Source organism: Balaenoptera physalus, assembly GCF_965194825.1.
Source record: "Balaenoptera physalus genome assembly, contig: SUPER_7_unloc_3, whole genome shotgun sequence".
In the NCBI taxonomy this organism is placed as follows: Eukaryota; Metazoa; Chordata; class Mammalia; order Artiodactyla; family Balaenopteridae; genus Balaenoptera; species Balaenoptera physalus.
The window spans coordinates 99130-119570 of NW_028126532.1; the positions used below are offsets into that span (position 1 = coordinate 99130).

Consider the following 20441-nt stretch of genomic DNA (forward strand, 5'->3'; position numbering starts at 1 on the left):
TTCAGAAACCACCACTGCAGCTGTGACCTCACACTCCCTCTGTCAAGATCCAAGCCAGTAAAATGGATGTGCTACATCAGGCATCTCTCCCATCTTGACTCAACTCAAAGTCTTACAGAGAGTTATCTTATTAGTGGAGCTTACATCAGGTCCAAAACTTAGTTCCAAGGGAGTCTGGGAAATGTAGTTTTTAGCATTTCACCTCTACAGTAGTAGACAGAATTGCAATGGGGGTTGAGGGAGTCAAACCATCATATCCCCTACAATCATATCTCTTTATTTCCCTCAAAAAGCATGTGGGTTCTCACGTCACACAACCTGTGTAGAAAAAGCTCCAAAAACTTGTCCCGTGCCTTTTCATCAGAAGAAAGGTGCCTTCTGTCTAGACTCACAGAAAGGCATGGGAACAGCCTATGAAGGCCATGTCTGGGTAAGTGTCAATATTTTTGTTTCAGATGAAGTCTTAAAGAGTTTATTAATCACTTTTCACAATGTGTGCACAATATTTTTCAGAAATATTTATGATATGTTATATGATATTAATTATATGCAATTGAAAATCATCTGAAGAATATGATTTCAGAATAAAGTTTAAGTGTCCCCGATAGGATATTTTCAAATTTCCCAAAGTTTTCTGTTTAGACCTTACTTTGCAATGAACGAATGCTAAAATCCCTTCTAATGGTGTAAATTTGACTTCCGGTCAGTAATAATAAATTATGAAACTAAAAGTGAAAGAATCTTCTTCAGAAATATTTAAAATCTGAGTTGAATTTGAGGCTACCAAAATTGAATTTAATCTTAGGTAGAGGCAACGCTGTGACTAGTGTTAATGGAAATGGTATTGATCTTATTTTCACAACCTAAGAATTGTTTAGTCCTCAAAGGAATTATGTTATATAGTTCTGTTCCAATCTTTAACAAGTGGTAGATTTGTAACACATATTTTTTTCATTTTTATTATTTTAATTTTATATGTAATAATTGGGTAGTATTTGATGTTTCAGCTTGGATTGCTTTTATTTGTTTTTTGAAAAATAAAAACTAAAGATTCCAAAGAAAGCAGGGATGAAAAAAGGATGGCAGAGGGCATTGGCTGTAGTGTGTGACTTCAAACTCTTCCTGTATGATATGGATGAAGAAGACTCAAAACCCAATGTTGTAGTTAGTCAAGTGATCGACATGAGGTAAGCTTCAAAAGGGAGAGTATTTTTTATCAAAAAAATCTGGGAATAAAAATGGTTTCTGAAATTTTTAAAAATAGTGTTGTCATTTAACTTATGTTAAGTTTCTAATTTTCTCCATTGCCATGTGAACTTTAAAATAGAAGATTTCTGCCTGAAGTTTGCATCATTACCTCTTGGGTATGGATTATAATTGTGTAATATTTGTAATAGTTTTTTTATTTATTTTTTTAGTCAGAAGTTTATATTCTTATGTGTGTGTGTGTGTATGTGTGTGTGTAGCAGAAAAGGAAATACAACCTTAAAACCAGATGCTCTTTATATTGAGATATAATTCATATGTTATAAAATTCACCATTTAAAAATGGGCAACCCAGTGGTTTTTAGTATATTCACAAGGTTGTAAAACCATCACTACAATCTAATTTTAGAACATTTTCATCACACCAAAAAGAAACCTTTATTAGTTAGCAGTCACTCTACATTCACCCCTTCCCCCAGCCCCAGCAACCATTAATCTGTTTCTATCTCTATGGATTTGCCTATTCTGAATTTTATATAAATGGAATCATACAACATGTGGAGTTTTGTAACTGGCTTCTTTCACTAAGCATAATGTTTCAAGACTCACCCATGTAGCATGTATCAATACTTCATTATTTTTCATGGCTGATGCCCTTTATCAGGTTGAGAAAACAGCCTTCTCCTCCTGGTTTGTTGAGTGTTTTTATCTGTAAGGGGTGTTGGATTTTGACAAATGCTTTTTTTGTGTCTATTGAGAAGATCACATGATTGTTTTCCCCTTAATTCTCATGATGTATTACATTAATTTTTACTTGTATATAGAACCAATCATACATTCCTGGGATAAATCCCACTTGGTCATGGTATCTAATCTTTTTAATAATATGTTGGATTGGGTTCAATAGAATTTTTGAAGATATTTGCATCTATATTAACACAGGATATTGGTCTATAGTTTTGTTGCCTTGTGATATTTTTGCCTGGTTTTGGTATTAGGATAATACTGACCTCAGATTAAGTTGGAAAGTACTCTCTTCTCTTTTATTTTTGAAAGAGTTTGTGAAGGATTGGTATTAAATATGTTTGGTAGAATTCACTAGTGTGGTCATCTGGTCCTGGGGGTTCCTTTATGGGATATTTTTTGATTGCTAGTTCAATCTCTTTACTTGTTATAAGTCTATTGAGATTTTCTACATCTTCTTGAGTCAGCTTTAGTACCTTGTGTTTTTCTAGGAATGTTTCCATTTTCTTCAGATTATCTAATTTTGGGAGCATACACTTGTTCATAGTATTCCCTTTTATTTTCTGAAAGGTCAGAAGTAATGTTCCCACTTTACTTCTGACTTTAGTAATTTGAGGTTTCTTTCATTTTTTCATGGTCAGTTTAGCTAAAAGTTTATCAATTTTTGTTGATCTTTTCAAAAAACCAACTTTTGGTTTTCTTGATTTTCTCTTATTTTTCTAGTCTCTGTTTTATTAATTTCCACTCTAAACTTTATTATTTCCTTCCTTCTGCTTGTTCTGAGTTTAGTTTGCTCTTCTTTTCCTAGTTTCTCAAGATGGAAAGTTAGGTTATATATTGATTTGAGATTTTCATTCAGTTATCCTTTCTGACCCCTTTTCTTTCTCCTCTCCTTCTGGGACTCCCATTATATATATTTTAGTATTCTTCATGGTGTCCCAAGGAACTCTGAGGTTTTATTAATTTTTCTTCATTCTTTTTTCTTTCTTTTCTTCAGACTGGATAATGTTAATTGACCTGTCTTCAAGTTCAGTGATTCTGCTTTCTGCCTGCTCAGTTCTGTTGTTGACCCCTTCTGGTGAATTCTTCGTTTCAGTTATTGTACTCATCAACCTCTGAATTTCTGTTTGGTTCTTTTTTGTATTTTCTATATCCTTATTTATATTTCCTACTTGGTGAGACATCATTCTCATACTTTCATTTAGTTCTTTAGGCATGATTTCCTTTAGGTCTTCAAACATATTTAAAATAGCTGATTTAAATCTTTGTCTGGTAAATCCAACATCTGGGTTTCCTCGGAGATAGTTTCTATTGATTGCTTTTTTCCTGTGTATTGGTCATACTTTTATGCTTCCTTGCAAGTCATACAGTATATATTTTTTTAAACTGGACATTTCAAATAATACTATTGTCAGCTCTAGTTATCAAATTCTACTTCTTCTCCAGGATTTGTTATTGTTGTTTGTTGTAGTTGTTGTTTGTTTGTTCAGTGAATTTTTCAAGCTAATCTATAAAGTCTTTATTCTTAGTCATGTGTAGTTATTTGACGTCTCTACTTTGTTAGCTTAGTAGTTAGCTAATGATTTTGCAGAGATTTCTTTAAACATCTGGAACCAGTGAATCTCCCACACTTTGTTGAAGAGCTCTGTGTGCAAGTGGGGTCACTTCTTCAACACTCAGCCAGGCAGTTGACAACACGTTATACTTGTGCAAAGCCTCAAGAATATTGGAAGAGATAATGGCAGAAAACCTCCAAAATTTGATGAAAAACATTTATCTATGCATCCAATGTCAGCCAGAGGTGAGAACTTATGTCCTTCTCTGGTCTTTCCTGAGCATATGCATGACCCTAGGCATGTTCACAGTTCTATGCATGTGCATGATGCTCTAGATTCTTAGCAATATGTCAGACCTTTTCAAAACCCCTATGGATATCTCATTTTCTAACTTTTCCTTTTAAGAGTTTTGGTTAATCTATTATTTTGTCCAGCTGTTAAGCACTGCATAGGCAGCTATGCAGTTAAAATGCTTGCATGAAATAGTTTTTTATAAGTTCCCCTTGGGGAATAGACTTTTCCCTGGGAGACCTCTGAATCAAGCCTAATACTCCAGCTCCTTTCTCCTTCCTCCTCCTCTTTCCAGGTCCCTCAGGTGTCCAGTGGCTTCTAGGATGCACTGTAAATGCAGGCTGCCATTTTTCAAGGCTACTGAGGAGCTGGAAATGGAGCATGAGACTAGGGCGAGTTAAGCTACCACAAAGCTCATACTTCTTACCAAGATTCGGCTTTTTTTTACTTTTTTATTTTAAATAAATCCTCCTCAGATTGCCACAAACCTTGGTTAATTTATAGAGTTCTAAAAAAGTTGTTTCTGATGAATTTTGCTAGTTTTCGCATTTCTTTTATGAAGGAGAGAATCTTCAGAGATCCTTACTCTGCCATTGTTGCAAATGTCACTCCAGACACTCTTTAAGTGTTTAATAAAGAATATTGAATCGGTGAACTTATAGAAAGTGTATCCTTCGGGGAAAGGCAATATGCTCTCTGCTCCCCCTGATTCTTCTGCATCTTTTTGGCTCCTCTACACTTTTCTCTTAGTGTCTCTGAGCATCTGTCCTTGGCCTTCTTTTCTTCCTTCTCTGCACACTCCCTGGGTGGTCCCTTCACTTCCTGTGGCTCCAGGTAGTGAGACATTTATTCATAGTATTCCCTTATACTTCTTTTCCAGGTGTAACCTGCACTGTGATGGCTGTGTGCTTGCTCAGCCTGAACTTTCTCCTTATCACAGATTCTGTGGGTCTCTACATTCATCCTGTCTTATTTTGATTCCTTACTCACAAACTTTGTTTTGTATTCTTCACCTCAGCTAATGTCATCTTTGTCAGAAATTTGGTATTACCTTGAATAACTGATACAGGAAACTAGATAATCTTGAAGGTGACTTTAGAAAGTTCCTCTTGATGTAGATTTTTAATAAGTTGGTTTGGGAGTGTGTGTGTTTGTGTGTGTGTGTGTGTGTGTGTGTGTTTCATTTTGGGGACAGGGAAAATTAAAGTGGTGCTGGAGCCAAGGAGTCCAGCTTACAATTGTCCATCCTTCAGATCAAATGAGTGTCTGCATTAAAGCGGTGGCTGCAGGAATTACAAAACAAGAGACAGGTGCAGGAAATATTACTAAAGTGACCTCGTGGGACATGGTGAGTGGCAGAAAAAGGAAGATGAAGAAAAGAGTTGCAATACCAGATGGTACTGAGGTTTTAAGTCATCAAGACTGAAAAACTGAGGGTCACATTGACAGCTGTAGGGGTATAATGGAGAATGGTAGCATTGGGGGAAAGAAATGAGTTTGTTTTAAGTGTTGGAGAAGCCAAAAATTATCAAGTGAGCTGAATCAAACAGACTTCTACTTTCAACCAAGACGGAGTAACAGGGGCCATATTTATATTTAACCTTCCCCATGAAATAACAAAAGAACTGATTTAAGGTTCTGGATATCAGACAATGAAGGGAAGTAAATGAGGTGAGCTCTATACTTGCCCCAGGTTACTGCCTTGTGAGAGTTTCCAGTATCTAACACAGAAATTGGAATCCCAGGCAGACCCAGGTGAACTCCCTGAACTGAAGAGATGAAGCTGAGAGTCCAGAGAGACCCAGTAGCCAGAGTTCACAGGACAAAGTACAGAGCTAGAGAGGAGAGAGTGAGAGAGAGAGAGAGAGAGAGAGAGAGGGAGAGAGGGAGGGAGGGAGAGATTGAGAGCATGCACTAGCTCTGCATGGACCTACAGAGGATCTAGCTTGAGGATTCAGCAGATTACTGATCAGCACATGCATGTGAGGAAAACTACAAAATGTTAGCAAATCGAATCCAATATTATGTAAAAATTATATTGCATCTTGAGCAAGTGTAGTGTATCTCAGGAAAGCTGGTTTATATTAAAAAATCAATGTATTTTACCATATCAAAAAATGAAAAAGATCATGTCAATAGATACAGTAAACACATTTGACAAAATCATATATTCTTGATGAACACTTAGAAGGGAGCTTCTTCATCCTGATAAAGGGCATCTATGAAAATCCCACAGCTGACATCATAATTAGTGGCAAAAGACTCAATGCTTTCTCCCTAAGATCAGGAACAAGACAAAGATGTTTGATCTCACCACACTTATTTAACATTGTATTGGAAATCCAGGCCAGGGAAGAAATAGAAATAAAATACATCCGTGTTGGAAAGAAGGAAGCAAAATTATTCATAGACAAAATGAATATCTATGGAGAAAATTCAATGTAATCTACAAAGAAGCTATTAGAACTAATAAATGAATTCAGCAAGTTTGCAGGTTGCTTGATCAATATATAAAATAAATTGCATTTCTTTATACTCGCAACAAATAATCAGAAATCAAAATTAAATAAGTAATGCCATTTGCCATAGCATCAAAACATAGGGACTTCCCTGGTGGTCCAGTGGTAAAGAATCCGCTTTCCAATGCAGGGGACATGGGTTCCATCTCTGGTTGGGGAACTAAGATCCCACATGCCCTGGGGCAACTAAGCCTGCGAGCCCCAACTATTGAGCTTGTGCACCTCAATGAGAGAGCCTGTGTGCTGCAAACTACAGAGCCCATGTGCTCTGGAGCCCTTGCACCACAACTAGGAGAAGCCCACACACCACAACTAGAGAAGCCCAAGCACCACAACAAAGAGACCATGTGCTGTAACAAAAAGACCCCACATGCCTCAAGGACGATCCCATGTGCTGCAACTAAGACCTGGCGCAGCCAAAAATAATTAAAAAATAAATAAATAAGGAAAATAAATAAAATAAATAAATATTAAAAAAAATACTTAGAAATAAATCTGACAAAAGATGTGCAAGACTTGTACACTGAAAACTATAAAATATTGATGAAAGAAATTAACAAAGGTCGAAATAAATAGAGAGAGAGACTGTATTCATGCATTGCAGAACTCAATATTTTAAAAATGTGATTGTTCTCAAAATTGGTCTATAGTTTTAACACAATCTTAATCAAAATCCCAGTAGGTTTCTTAATTCTTTTTGTAGAAATTGACAAGCCGATTCTAAAAGTCATAGGAAAATGCAAAAGAGTTAGAAGAGCCAAAACAGCTTTGAAAAAAGAAACAAACCTAGAAATATATATACAAATATATATAATATTTCTAATATACATATAAAATATATTTACATATATATTTTTAACATGCACATAAAATATACTTTCATATATAAAACATTTGTAACTATATTTCTGCATTTTCTGTTACTTTAATATATACAATATTTTCAACAAGTTGCAAAATCTAGCAACAAATGAAATTGGAATTTTAGATATCTATGTGTAAAAAAATCAACTTTGATTTATACTTTTTACAATACACAAAATTTAACTCAAAATAGACCATAGAACTAAATGTAAAACCTAAAACTATAAAGCACCTAGAAGTAAACATGGGAGAACACATTTCTGATCTTGGATAAGGCAAATAGTTCTTAGATACAGCATAAAGCACAACAGGTAAAATTTAAAAATTGATAAATTGGACTTCATCAAAATTTAAAACTTCTGCTCCTTGAAATACATTGTCAAGAGAAGTAATAAGAGCTGCAGACTGGGGGCAAATCAAATATCTGGCAAAGGACTTATATCTAGAATATATAAAAATTCTTAAAACTTAATATTGGGTTGGCCAAAAGGTTCATTTGTTTTTTTCTCTAAGATGGCTCTAGTAGCACTAAGTTGTCTTTGACTTCATTCGAAACAGTTTTGTTAGATTGTATGTGACAGCTGTCATATCAGCATGCATTAAAAAAAAACTTATCAAAATTGGTGGATTTTTGTGTAGCCTTTTTAATATTGAAGATGGAAGGAAAAAAGCAACAGTTTCGGCCCATTATGCTTTATTATTTCAAGAAAGGTAAAAACACAACTGAAATGCAAAAAAAGATTCGTGCAGTGTATGGAGATGGTTCTGTGACTGATCAAACACGTCAAAAGTGGTTTGCGAAGTTTCGTGCTGGAGATTTCTTGCTGGCTGATGCTCCACGGTCGGGTAGACCAGTTGAAGTTGATAGCGATTAAATCGAGACATTAGTTGAGAACAATCAACGTTATGATTATGTGGGAGATAGCCGACATACTCAAAATATCCAAATCAAGTGTTGAAAATCATTTGCACCAGCTTGGTTATGTTAATGACTTTGATGTTTGGGTTCCACATAAGTTAAGTGAAAAAAACCTTCTTGACCATATTTCCGTGTGCGATTCTCTACTTAAACGTCATGAAAAAGTTCCATTTTTGCAACAAATTGTGATGGGCAATGACAAGTGGATACTGTACAACAATGTGGAATGGAAGAGATCGTGGGGCAAGAGAAATGAACCACCACCAAACCACACCAAAGTGTATATGGTGGGATTGGAAGGGAGTCCTCTATCATGAGCTCCTTCGGAAAACCAAAGGATTAATTCCAAGTGCTGCTCCCAATTTGACCAACTGAAAGCAGCACTCAACGAAAAGCGTCCAGAATTAGTCAACAGAAAATGCATAATCTTCCATCAGGATAACGCAAGGCTGCCTGCTTCTTTGATGACCAGGCAAAAACTGTTACAGCTTGGCTGGGAAGTTCTGATTCATCCTCCGTATTCATCACACATTGCACCTTCGGATTTCCATTTATTTCGGTCTTTACAAAATTCTCTTAATGGAAAAAAGTTCAATTCCCTGGAAGACTGTAAAAGGCACCTGGAACAGTTCTTTGCTCAAAAAGATAAAAAGTTTTGGGAAGATGGAATTATGGAGTTGCCTGAAAAATGGCAGAAGGTAGTGGAAAAAAAGGGTGAATACATTGTACAATAAAGTTCTTGGTGAAAATGAAAAATGTGTCTTTTATTTTTATTTAAAAACCAAAGGCAATTTTTGGCCACCCCAATAATAAGAAAATAGCCCAATTTAAAAAAAATGTGCAAGGGATTTGAAAAGATACTTCAATAGAGAAGATACATATGTCAAATAAGCACATAACAGATACTTACATGCTCAACACCATTAATTATTAGGTAAATTCAAATAAAATAACCATGAGGTACCACTTCACATCATAAGAAAGACTAAAATTAAAAAAGATTATTTCAAGTATTGGGAGGATGTGGAGGACCTAGATCTCTCATATATTGCTTTGTAAATCATATAACCACTGTTAAAAAGAGTTTGGCAGTTTCATGAAAAGCTAAACACACACCTAATACATGATCTAGTCATTCTCCTCCTAGGTATTTCTACCAGAGAAAGCATATGTCCATAAAGACATACATGAACATTCATAGCAGCTTCATTTAAAATAGTCCCAAACTTGAAACAACCCGAATGCCCATTAATGGGTGAACAGATATGTTGTGACATATCCATACAATGAAATATTACTCAACAATACATAGAAATGAAGTGTTCATCCATGTGGCAACATGAATGCATCACAAAATTGTTATGCTGAGAAAAAGCCAGACAAAAAGACCACATATTGTATATTTCATTTCTATAAAATGTTAGAAAATGCAAATTAATCTAGAGTGACAGGAAGCAGATCAGTGGGGGAGGAGGGAAGAGTGCTAAGGATGGGGGGTAGGGGTTACAAAGCTGTACCAGGAAACTTTTGGGGGTGATGGACATGTTCATTACCTACAATGTGGTGATGGTTTCACAGGTGTATACATAGATCAAAACTTACCTAATTGTTCACTTTAAAAACGTGCAGTTTATTATATGTCAAGTCTATCTTGGTAACATTTACAAAATATACAAATGAGCTGATCTGAGGGCACATGGCCCATATTCTAGGGACCATGGCTTTGGAGTCAGACAGGTGCTCCTTCCTAGTTCCCTGTGAATGGTGAGTCAGGGACAGCCCAGAGTTAACTTGCGTTTTCTGATAATATGCGACAGACCGGGTACTGCTGATACAATATTTTGACCACTGTCAGTTACTACAAAAAAGAATGTTAAAAATCAGGGAAATTAAAATTGAGGATTATGTTTATGTATTGTTTTACTCACTTTCCGGTGATTCTACTCACTCCCAGTGTCTTGTTTTTCCTTCAGGGATGGAGCGTTTTCTGTTAGTTCAGTCTGGCCCTCTGATTTTATTCCTGCAAAGAGAAAGGAAATGCCTCATATGTTTAAGGTAAGCTTGCATACTGTCATTGGATCCCTTGTATGTTTTGTTTCATCCCTTTTCTGCCTGTTCCTAGGGGTCAGGGCTCCTTGGGTTACTGAAGGTACCTGGAGGTTGAGATTTTAGAAGTGCTGTGGGATAGTTTCCCTCCCTCTCCCACTTGCCACAAGAAATTTAGCCCTTTATTCTTATTCAAAAAATACTATAAATAGCTTTTTTGCAGGTGTCACATCTTTCATTCTACAGTTAAATCTGAGACTTAAGATACAAATGTTCCTGAGGGTGTCCATTCATTCCACACTAAGGTAACAGGACAGATCTAATTCATAGCTGAAAACAGGGGAAGCTTACAAAGCAGAATAGTACTGGGGTGGGGGGTGTGAAAGAAGAAGGAAAAAACAGTAACAGAGGAAGAGAGACCATATACTTCCGGATCAGACATAGAGGAAGGTCGTCGATTCATGGACCTACAGTAGCATGAATGTGCAACTTCTAAAACTAGAGGTACTTTGTACAATAAGTCTCCTCTGAGGCAACATTTTGAAGTCATAATTCAGATTCAAACCAAGAGTACAAAATGGAAAAATTGGGGAAAGATGTTGTTTTGCAAACTCTAAAAAATAGACACTCTGCTCTTTAAAATTCATGTAAAAAATAAAAGTGATTCTGGAATGGATTAAATAAAGTGACAGAGAAAGCAAAGGACTGTTATCCCCTCGAGACCCATATGGTTACAGTCAACCTAGGAATCTTGGTTTAACAAAGGCCAGACAGGAGTATTCTTAGTTCCTTAGTGCAAAGATAGACATCTATTTAGACTGTACCCAACCACCAAGAGACTACAAAGACCTGGCCATTTGGAACTGACTTACAGTGGGAACTTATGATGTCATTGTTGCTAACTTCATGCTCACAAAAGAAAGTTTTATATATTAGAGTTCTGCTAGCTTAATTATATACCTTAAATTTTAAATCTGATTTTCCATTTACTAGTATAATGTAAGTTATAGGCATGTAGCAACCAGGAAAACATGTGTTTTTGAATATTTCTAACTTAACAACAAAAAACTCCTGAACATTCCGTAATATCACAATTGATTATGATGATTGCCACTGTAAAACACATTGCCGTTTCAGAGATAATCTAAAGATGCAAAGCTGTGTGTTAGAATTAAAGCAATAGAGAGACTCAGAGTGGAGGTTCTGGCATCAGACTGCCTGCATTCTACCCTGCTGTGCTCCTGTCCTCTCACTGATAAAATGGAGAGAATAGCAGTAACTAGCACTGAGGTTTCTGTGAGGATTTAATCAATTAACACATGTCAATTTCTTAGAGCAGTTCCTGGTACAGAGTCAGCATTCAATAAATGGTAGCTATTTTCATTTGATGAAGTACAAGATTTTAGGTAGTCAGAGAACACCGGTGGTTTTATGAGGATCAAAATAGAAGTGATTCTGACACTTTGCTTTTGGCCTGCTTCTGATACTCACGTCATCTATTTTACTACGAGGAAGAGGGTAATGTTATTTAACATTTCGTTCAACAATGGTGAGTTTTATGAAAAATGCTAGACAGGCTGGCATAAAGAATGTTTGCGTTCTTATAACCTAGATATTCCTTAAATCATTCTAGGTCACAGCTTCCCAGCTCTCAGCACCTAGTAATAGATATTCAATCCCAATCTTAGCAGATAGCGAGAATGAGAAGAGTGAGTGGGTGAGCGTGCTGAGTGAATTGCACAAAATATTGAGAAAAAGTCATTCCAGAGACCGCTCAGTCTATGTTCTGAAAGAGGCTTATGACAACAATCTACCCCTGATCAAAACCACCCAGACAGCTGCAATCATAGGTATGGATTTACAACATTTATCCCGCTAGGTTCCTACCTTTCACCACAGTCCCAATGTTGAAATCTGAAAACCTTAACTTTATCCACAATTCATTTGTCAGCAAAACCTGAGTGAATGAGGCTTACCCGGAGGTGGAGGGTTGTCTTTCCACTTCTATCCCACAGCTACTCATCAGATTCTCTGCAAAAGTATACTTGATTATATGATGGCTCCCCAGGCCCTGCCAAAAAGGTGTTTCTTTAATCTACCTTTCAAATCTTTTCAATCTACCTTTTCAAGTCTGAAAAATTATGAGCTCCCAAACACATCTGGCCCCAAACACATAAGGGGTGTGACCTTGTGTGTAACTGTGAACTACCTACCTTAAGGGCAGAGACTGTCTTTCAAATCCCAATGCCCAATACTCAATAAATAAGTGAAAATCAAGTGAATCAATGAATGAAATGCTAAGATCAATACTGAAAGTTTTATCAATAGACAAGAATACTTGCATTTCTTAAACAGCATTTCTTCTGCATTAGATACTGGTGACAATAGAGCCACTTAGCTATTTCCTCCTGGGGGTCACGGAGCTAGTTACTAAACTTCATGTGTTAAATGCAGATAATTCCAGTTTTTCAGTTATGGAGAGGATTAAATGAGCTTATATATGTAATATCTGTGCTTTGTATTCAAAGCCTTCACGTAATGTGCTATCTTTGCACTTTTTTAGTTCTTACTCTGTTGTGACATACCTCCCTATGCTGTTTTACCTCAGGCCAAGGTCACCAAATTATTTTATAAAATTTTTTCATTCATGAAACATCACTTATTTATAGCAAATTTGACAGTTTATCATTACTTGAATATTATACTTTCTCTAAGTATTCATAAAGATTACTTTGTAAAATGATCTTTCTGCTGAGAAAAGTAATGTTTTATTATGCTTATTTCTGTAATGTGAAAGAAAAATCCTAGTGCCAATTATTTATTTTTATGTTTCTTTTCACTGTAGTATTGCTAAATATATACTTAATTTGACTTCTAAACTTTTTCAACATTGATAAACTTGTCCAGTTTATCTTATTAGCTTCACTTAATGTTTACCCCCAAAAATACTTGATATTTTAATTTATGTGTCAAATATAGATCACAAAAGAATCGCTCTGGGAAATGAAGAAGGGTTATTTGTTGTCCACGTTACCATAGATGGTAAGGAGAGTATTTACTGTTCTGGAATAACTTTAAACTCTAATAGTAATAATATCAGGTTCTTCTCTTCTTTTCTGTAAAAGAAATTTTCCACATCTGCTTCGATGTGTTTTCAAGTCAACTGATGACTTTTCTACTTTCAGAGATCCATAATCTTCCAGAGTCCAAATATCTTTTTAAAAAAAATTTTATTGGAGTATAGTTGATTTACAATGTTGTGTTAGTTTCAGGTGTACAGCAAAGTGATTCAGTTATACATATACATGTACTCATTCTTTTTCAGATTCTTTACCCATATAGGTTATTACAGAAGATTGAGTAGAGCTCCCTGTGCTATACAGTAGGTCCTTCTTGGTTATCTATTTTATATATAGTAGTGTGTCCAACTATCTTCACAAGTGATTTTATCTAATAAGTGCACTGTAAGAACTTAGTTTACCATCTTCAAGTTGGTGCATGAAAGGAAACACTTCTGCTTGAATCCCCCTCCCCCACTAGTACATTGACACCACAAAGAGTAACAACATAAAGTGAATACTTCCCAGATAAGACCGCAGAGTTCTCTGTTTCTGTTTTGTTTGTTTTTGTTTGGCTCTCATGGTTGTTTGAGGGAGAAATGGGGGAGTAGATGAAATGAAGAGGAGTCATTGTAATATAGATGTTCTCTTGAATGTCTTGCACTCTAATGATAAGTTAGTTAAAGGAGAACCTGCATTTGAAGGGCATTAGCTATTCTCCATTGAAGGCTTCCCATGCTGTGTGGGTGACTCAGTCCTGGTGAGGAGACCCATGAAAGGTCCACCAGGTGCCAGCATAAGAGCAGGGACTTGTCTCTTTTTGTTCAGCACTGTATCCTATGCACTTAAACAGTGCCTGGCACATAGTAGTCAATCAACAAATATTTGTGTAATAAAGGAATCAATTTAGTGCCAGAAAAAAAAGGACAGTTTTTTTCCCTAAAGAAGCAGTATATTGGGAATTCCCTGGTGGTCTAGTGGTTAGGACTCGGCACTTTCATTGCCAGGGCCCTGGATTTGATCCCTGTTCAGATCTAGATCCTGCAAGCTGCATGGCAAGGCCAAAAAAAAAAAAGAAAAAGCAGTATATTTCCACTTGTCAGACATTGAGGGTGTTCGCCTTGCTGTCTGGAATCTCAGGACTGAGTTTAGTGCTTTATTATGCTAATTTTATGTTTAAGGTAATTATGTTATCTATGGAATAATTATCTTTTTTTTTTTTTAACCTATATAATTTTTGATCTCTTATCCTCTTCCTATCCCTTTTTGGTCCTTCTCAAACCTACCCTTTGAGTTAATGTCTGTGATTTTATTAGAACCTGATTTAAATCCATTGGAGTAAAAATCGGAAAGAATTTTAAAATAGGAAAACATTCTTCTGCACAGCAAAGGAAACCATCAACAAAAGGAAAAGGCAACCTATCGAATGGGAAAAAATATTTGCAAATCATAGCTGATAAGGGGTTAATATCCAAAATATATAAAAACTCATAAAACTCAATAGCAAAAAACCTAAGCAATCTGATTAAAAGATGGACAGAGGATCTGAATAGATATTTTCCCAAAGAAGACATACAGATAGCCAACAGATACATGAAAGGTGCTCAAGATCACTAGGGGAATGCAAATCAAAGCCACAATAAGATATCACCTCATACCTGTTAGAATAGCTATTATTAAAAAGCCAAGAAATAATGTGTTGGTGAGGATGTGGAGAAAAGAGAATGCTTGTTCACTGTTGATGGGAATGTATATTGTTGCGGCCACATGGAAAACAGTATTGAAGTTCCTCAGAAATTAAAAATAGAGCTACCATATGATCCAGCAATTCCACTTATGGATATTTATTCGAATAAAACAAAAACACTATCTTGAAAAGATATCGCACCTCCATGTTCCTTGCAGCATTATTTGTAATAGTCAAGATATTGAAACAACCTAAGTGTCTACCAATGGATGAATGGGTAAGGATGTGAGATATATATACATACATATATATCTATCTATATATATATATATATATATATATATAATTCAGCCATAAAAAAGAAAGAAATCTTCCTATTTACAACAACATGAATGGACTTTGAGGTTGTTACTCTAAGTGAAAGAAGTCAGAGAGAGAAAGACAAATACCATATGATCTCACTTATATGTGGAATCTAAACAAACACGTTCATAGATACAGAAAACAATCTGTGGTTGCCAGAGGTGGGGGTAATGGGCAAAATGGGTGAAGGGGTTTTAAAGGTATAAACTTCCAACCATAAAATAAATAAGTCCTTGGTATGTCATGTACAGAAACATGATCATAGTTAATAATACTATATTGTGTATTTGAAAGTTGCTAAGAGAATAGATCTTAAAAATTTTTATTACAAGAAAAAATTGTAATTATCTACAGTGTTGGATGTTAACTAGATTTATTGTGGTGACAATTTCTCAATACACACAAATATTGAATCATTATGTTGTACACCTGAAGCTAGTATAATGTTATATGTCAAATATACCTCAGTAAAGAAAATAAAAAAATAAGAAAACATTGCTATTTGAAGGTGACTTGCTGTTTTATTTGTAGAGAAATTACTCAAGTTAATGACACTAAGAAGATTTATCAGATCATTTTTATTGGGAAAAATTTCTTAATTGCTTATGAGTAAAATTTGGAGAACAGTTGAAATAAGTAAACAGAAGTTATTATGAATTTTAAAATGACTTACAAATATGCTTATTTGTGTAGAAATTATTCGCATTGGCTACATGAAGAAGATTCACCAGATTGAGCTTATCCCCCATGGCCAGATGGTTGCAGTGATCTCAGGACGAAGTCACCATGTGCAGCTGTTTCCCATGTCAGCTTTGGATGGACGAAAGACTGATATTCACAAGCTGGCAGAAACCAAAGGGTGCCAGACCGTGACTTCTGGAACAGTGTGCCAAGGGGCCCATACATGCCTCTGTGTGGCTAGGAAAAGCCAAATCTTCTGTTACAAGCTGTTTCAGAGCAAGAAAATTTCTCACAGAAAATTTAAAGAGCTCCAAATCCCAACCAATGTCCAGTGGATGGGCATCTTCAGCGAACAGCTCTGTGTAGGGTTCCAATCAGGATTCCTGAGATACCCCTTGAGGAGAGAAGGAATTCCATACAGGATGCTGCACTCCCATGACCCTACACTGTCATTTATTGCACATCAACCAGTGGATGCTCTCTGTGCAATTGAGATCTCTAGTATTGAGTATCTGTTATGTTTTAAGAGCATTGGAATTTACACTGACAGCAGGGGCCTCAGATCTAGGCCAGCTGAACTGATGTGGCCAGCAACTCCAAGTTACTGCTGTAAGGCTATCTTACAATTTATTTCCTTGTCTCTCTGTACATTTCCAACCTTGTTATTACAATTCTATATCATATGACTAAATATTGTTAATGACGGTTTTATTTTTGAAAACTACATCACTGAAGAATTTTCCTAAGTTGTCTATGTCTTTTTAAGTAGAATAGCTCTAAAGAAGTTATATCTAAGTCATACATGTGAAATAACTTAGCCTTTAATTTATACTATATTCATAGGATAATTTACCTTGAATATATTCTTAATCCAGGTTGTTGCTTTTTGTAAGCTCCTAAGTAGATATCTTCATGGTCACTGAAAACCACATAAGCATTAATTAACCATAAGAAATAGTTACTAAGTAGATTACTTTTTGCCTTTTAGATTTAGCTTATGTAAAGTCTACATAGAATGTTCCTAAATAATTTTAGCCTATTTGATATTTCATTGATGCAGGCCATCATTTTATAAATTTAATATAGCATTTTTTATTCACTTAGAGAATAGTAATTGAGCACTTAATATGAACTTACTATGCTAAAAGTTAAGGGCACAATATTAAACATGGTGAAATAGTCTGTATCTTTATTGAGATTATAATCATGATATGAGATCAATAATTAAGCAAGTGCTGTGATAGGGGAGTACAGTATTCTACAGGAGCACGTACGAGGGACACAATCTAAACTGGTGAGTCTGGAAAGGCCAACTAAAAAAGCGAGAAGCGTTTTTTTCTTTCAGCACTTAAAAAATGTCATTCTATTTTCTTCTGGTATCCATTGTTTCCAGTGAGAAATCAACCATTTTTATTGTTGTTCCCTCTGTCTTTTCTATTTGGCAGACATTAAGATTTTCTCATTATCTTTGGTTTTCAGCAATTTGACTGTGATGTGCTTACATGTGATTTTCTTTGTATATATTCTGCTGGGGATTTTCAGGACTTTTTGGATCTGAAGATTGATATCTTTCATTAATTTTGGAAAATTTTTAGGCATTATATTTTCTAAAAATTTTTTTAACCTATTTTCTCTTTTCTGGAGATCCAATTACATGTATATTAGACCTCTTGACTTTGTTCCACAAATCGTTGAGGCTCTGTTTTTTAAAAATCTTTTTTTCCTTCTTTACTTCAGTTTAGATAATTTATATTGATTGTATCTTCAGTTTCACCGATCTTTTACCCCTGGTTTGTCCAGGGATTTTTAAGCATTTCAGGTATTATATTCCTCTGTTCTATAATTTCAAGTATTTTTTTGAAATTTCTATTTCTTTGCTGGATTTCTCCTCTCTGCCAATTTGTTTATATTTTTTCACAGTCTTAAACTATTTATACAATTATTTATAATTATTCCAACATATGGCCTCTATGGGTCTGCTTCTACTGAATTTTTTTTTTTTTTTGATTAAAGCTGTTATTTTCCTGCTTTTTTACAAGTCTTATTATTTTTTTATCTTTGCTGGACATTATGAATGCTATGATACAGGGACTCTGGGTTATATTATGTATTTCTCTAGAGAGTGTTGTGTGCTTTGTTCTGACAGACAATTAACCTATTGATGGATCACTTTAGTTTTGCTGAGGCTTGGAATTAGACTTTGTTAGGGCGGGCCTATTTTGGCTTTTCTTCTAGTCCTCATGCCCAAAGAATGGCCTTTCTGGGTCTCAACTGAATGCCTAGGGTTTTCACCAACGTCTCTCTACTCTGTCTGGTTCAGAAATCTAATGTCTTTCCAGCACTGTACTACCTATGAAATTTCTGTTCACTCTCAATGCTCTGCGTGAGTCTTGTGGAATCTTGCTCTGTCTGTGTGCAGTTTTGGATTTGGCCAGGAACTTCGAGGGAACAGCTGTGCAGATTTCTGGGACACCTTTCTTTGTGGCTCTTTCCTCTGTGTACTCTGCCTTGCAAATTCCAGACACATTAGAATCTGTTTCCTCTGCCTGGCAAAACTTCAACTCTCTGCTTGGGTTCCATTTTCCTACATAGCAGTTTTGGAGATTTCCGTTAGGCAGAGAAACAGCAGAATGTGGGACCCACCTTATATATTTATCTTCTTTTAGGAATGGCAGTCCTGTGCTGTCTACTAACTAATGCCTAAAAACAGTTATTTCATATGACTTGTCCATTTTTATATTTTTATGTCCATTTTATAATTATTGATGGTGGGAGGGTAATTCCAATAGCAGACAACTCTGTCATAACTGGAAAAGGCCATTGATACTGCATTTTGTGAGGAACTATAATAAGGTCACTGTTTCAGACATGGAGTTCAAGATAAGAGTTTGAGAAATGGGACTGGAGGAGTTCTCATGAGCCAGATCACAGACGCACTGACATGGTTAGAGATGCACTTCAGAAAAATCCCTAGGCTCTAGTGGTGAGGTAAACGATAAACGAGAGATCAGACTGGAGCCCAAGAGACCAACTAGGAGGTCATTGTAGAAATTGTGGATTAAAATTATGTACGGTAGAGACAGTTGGGATAGAGAGGAGACAAGTTGAGGGATATTGAGGAGATATAATTGACAAAACTTTGCTTTACAAAGCTTTGATTAGAAGTGGAAGCTCAGGGACCAGAGAATCAGGATTTCCTAGTTGAGCAAATGAGTGATGCCACTGATATTACTGAGATAATAAAACACAAGGTGGGACAGATTCAGATGGGCAGAGGAGGAAGGAATATGATAACTTAATTTTTTTCTTTTTTGTTGAGTCGTTGAAGTATTTGAAATAAAATCCCAAACATTATTTTCATTCCACCTCTACACACCTTAACATACATCTCTAAAAATATGGTCATTTTCTCATAAAACTATTACCACCTCTGAAGAAATTACCAATGATTCTTTTTTACTATCCAATAGTCCATATTAAAATATTGCTGATTATCATAAAGACATCTCTTTTGACAGTGTATTTCTTGGAATCAGAATCCAAAAATGGTCCACACATGGCATGTTGTGGTTAACTCTTAAATATCTTCTAATCCTGAGTGGTTTTCCACACCACTGATTTGCTCTCCTGTAGGATGTTCTACAATCTAGATCTGTCTGTTTCCTCGTGGTGCTTTCTAACTTCTTCCTCTATGTCCTGAATTTCCTACAACTGAAAATGATCATTAACGGCTTCTAATAAGAGTAATTTCTTACTAGTTTTGTATGTCACACTGAACACATCAGAGCACACAATGTCTGGCCATCCCATTTGTGGTAAAGCTAAAATCAATGACTAGTTTCTGGCATTATCAGCCTGGTTCCTTGGACATGCTGAGTTTGTACTTCCAGTGCGAGAGTAAACAAAGTGAGAGAGAATAGGACATAGGCCAGAGGACCAAGAAACATAAATATTAGAGAGGTGGTCGGAGGGCAAGAAGCCCACAAAGGAAACTGAGAGGGAGAATTGTAGGAGGCAAGTATCGCTGAGCTTTCAAGTAAGACAGAGACTGAAACATGTCTGTTGGTTTTAGGAATAATTGACAGTTAATGACTTGTAGTGAGAGCAGTTTTAATGGATGGGTTAAGACACAAGTCAGATTGCCATGGACTGGGTGTCAGTAGGGCTGGGAAGTGGAGGATGTGAAACGTAAATGACACTTTCAAGAGTTGGCCACAGGAAAAAAGAAAGAGTGGCACAACATGAGTGTAGGAAGTGTTGTTAATTATATTGCTGTTGCTTTAATGGGGAGACATATTCATGTTGAGGTGAGTATTTAGGAGCCATAAGAGGTTATTATTAATAAAGTGGAAAGTTCCAAAAATGTTACTGGCTGGAAGTTCTTTCTGCTTTGTTCATTAATTTCACTCCCCAGATATACTTTTCTAATCTTACACCATATTCTTTTTGGAAGTTGACCTGGTTTAGGAGCCACAGATTTTGAAATGTTATGGAATTTCTTAAAAA

General features: G+C 35.8%; 1 protein-coding gene across 1 annotated transcript in view; it reads left to right on the forward strand.

Moving 5' to 3' along the window:
* LOC309665281 (serine/threonine-protein kinase MRCK alpha-like) overlaps positions 1-20441 on the forward strand; it is a gene marked incomplete at its 3' end in the record, with an annotated part of 49153 nt that overhangs the window by 25626 nt on the left and 3086 nt on the right. Inside the window, exons 4-9 of the mRNA XM_082478916.1 lie at positions 294-430; positions 1051-1187; positions 10073-10154; positions 11779-11995; positions 13125-13187; positions 15948-16544. Coding sequence (XP_082335042.1) covers positions 294-430; positions 1051-1187; positions 10073-10154; positions 11779-11995; positions 13125-13187; positions 15948-16544 — 1233 coding nt within the window. The remainder of the gene's footprint in view (positions 1-293; positions 431-1050; positions 1188-10072; positions 10155-11778; positions 11996-13124; positions 13188-15947; positions 16545-20441) is intronic.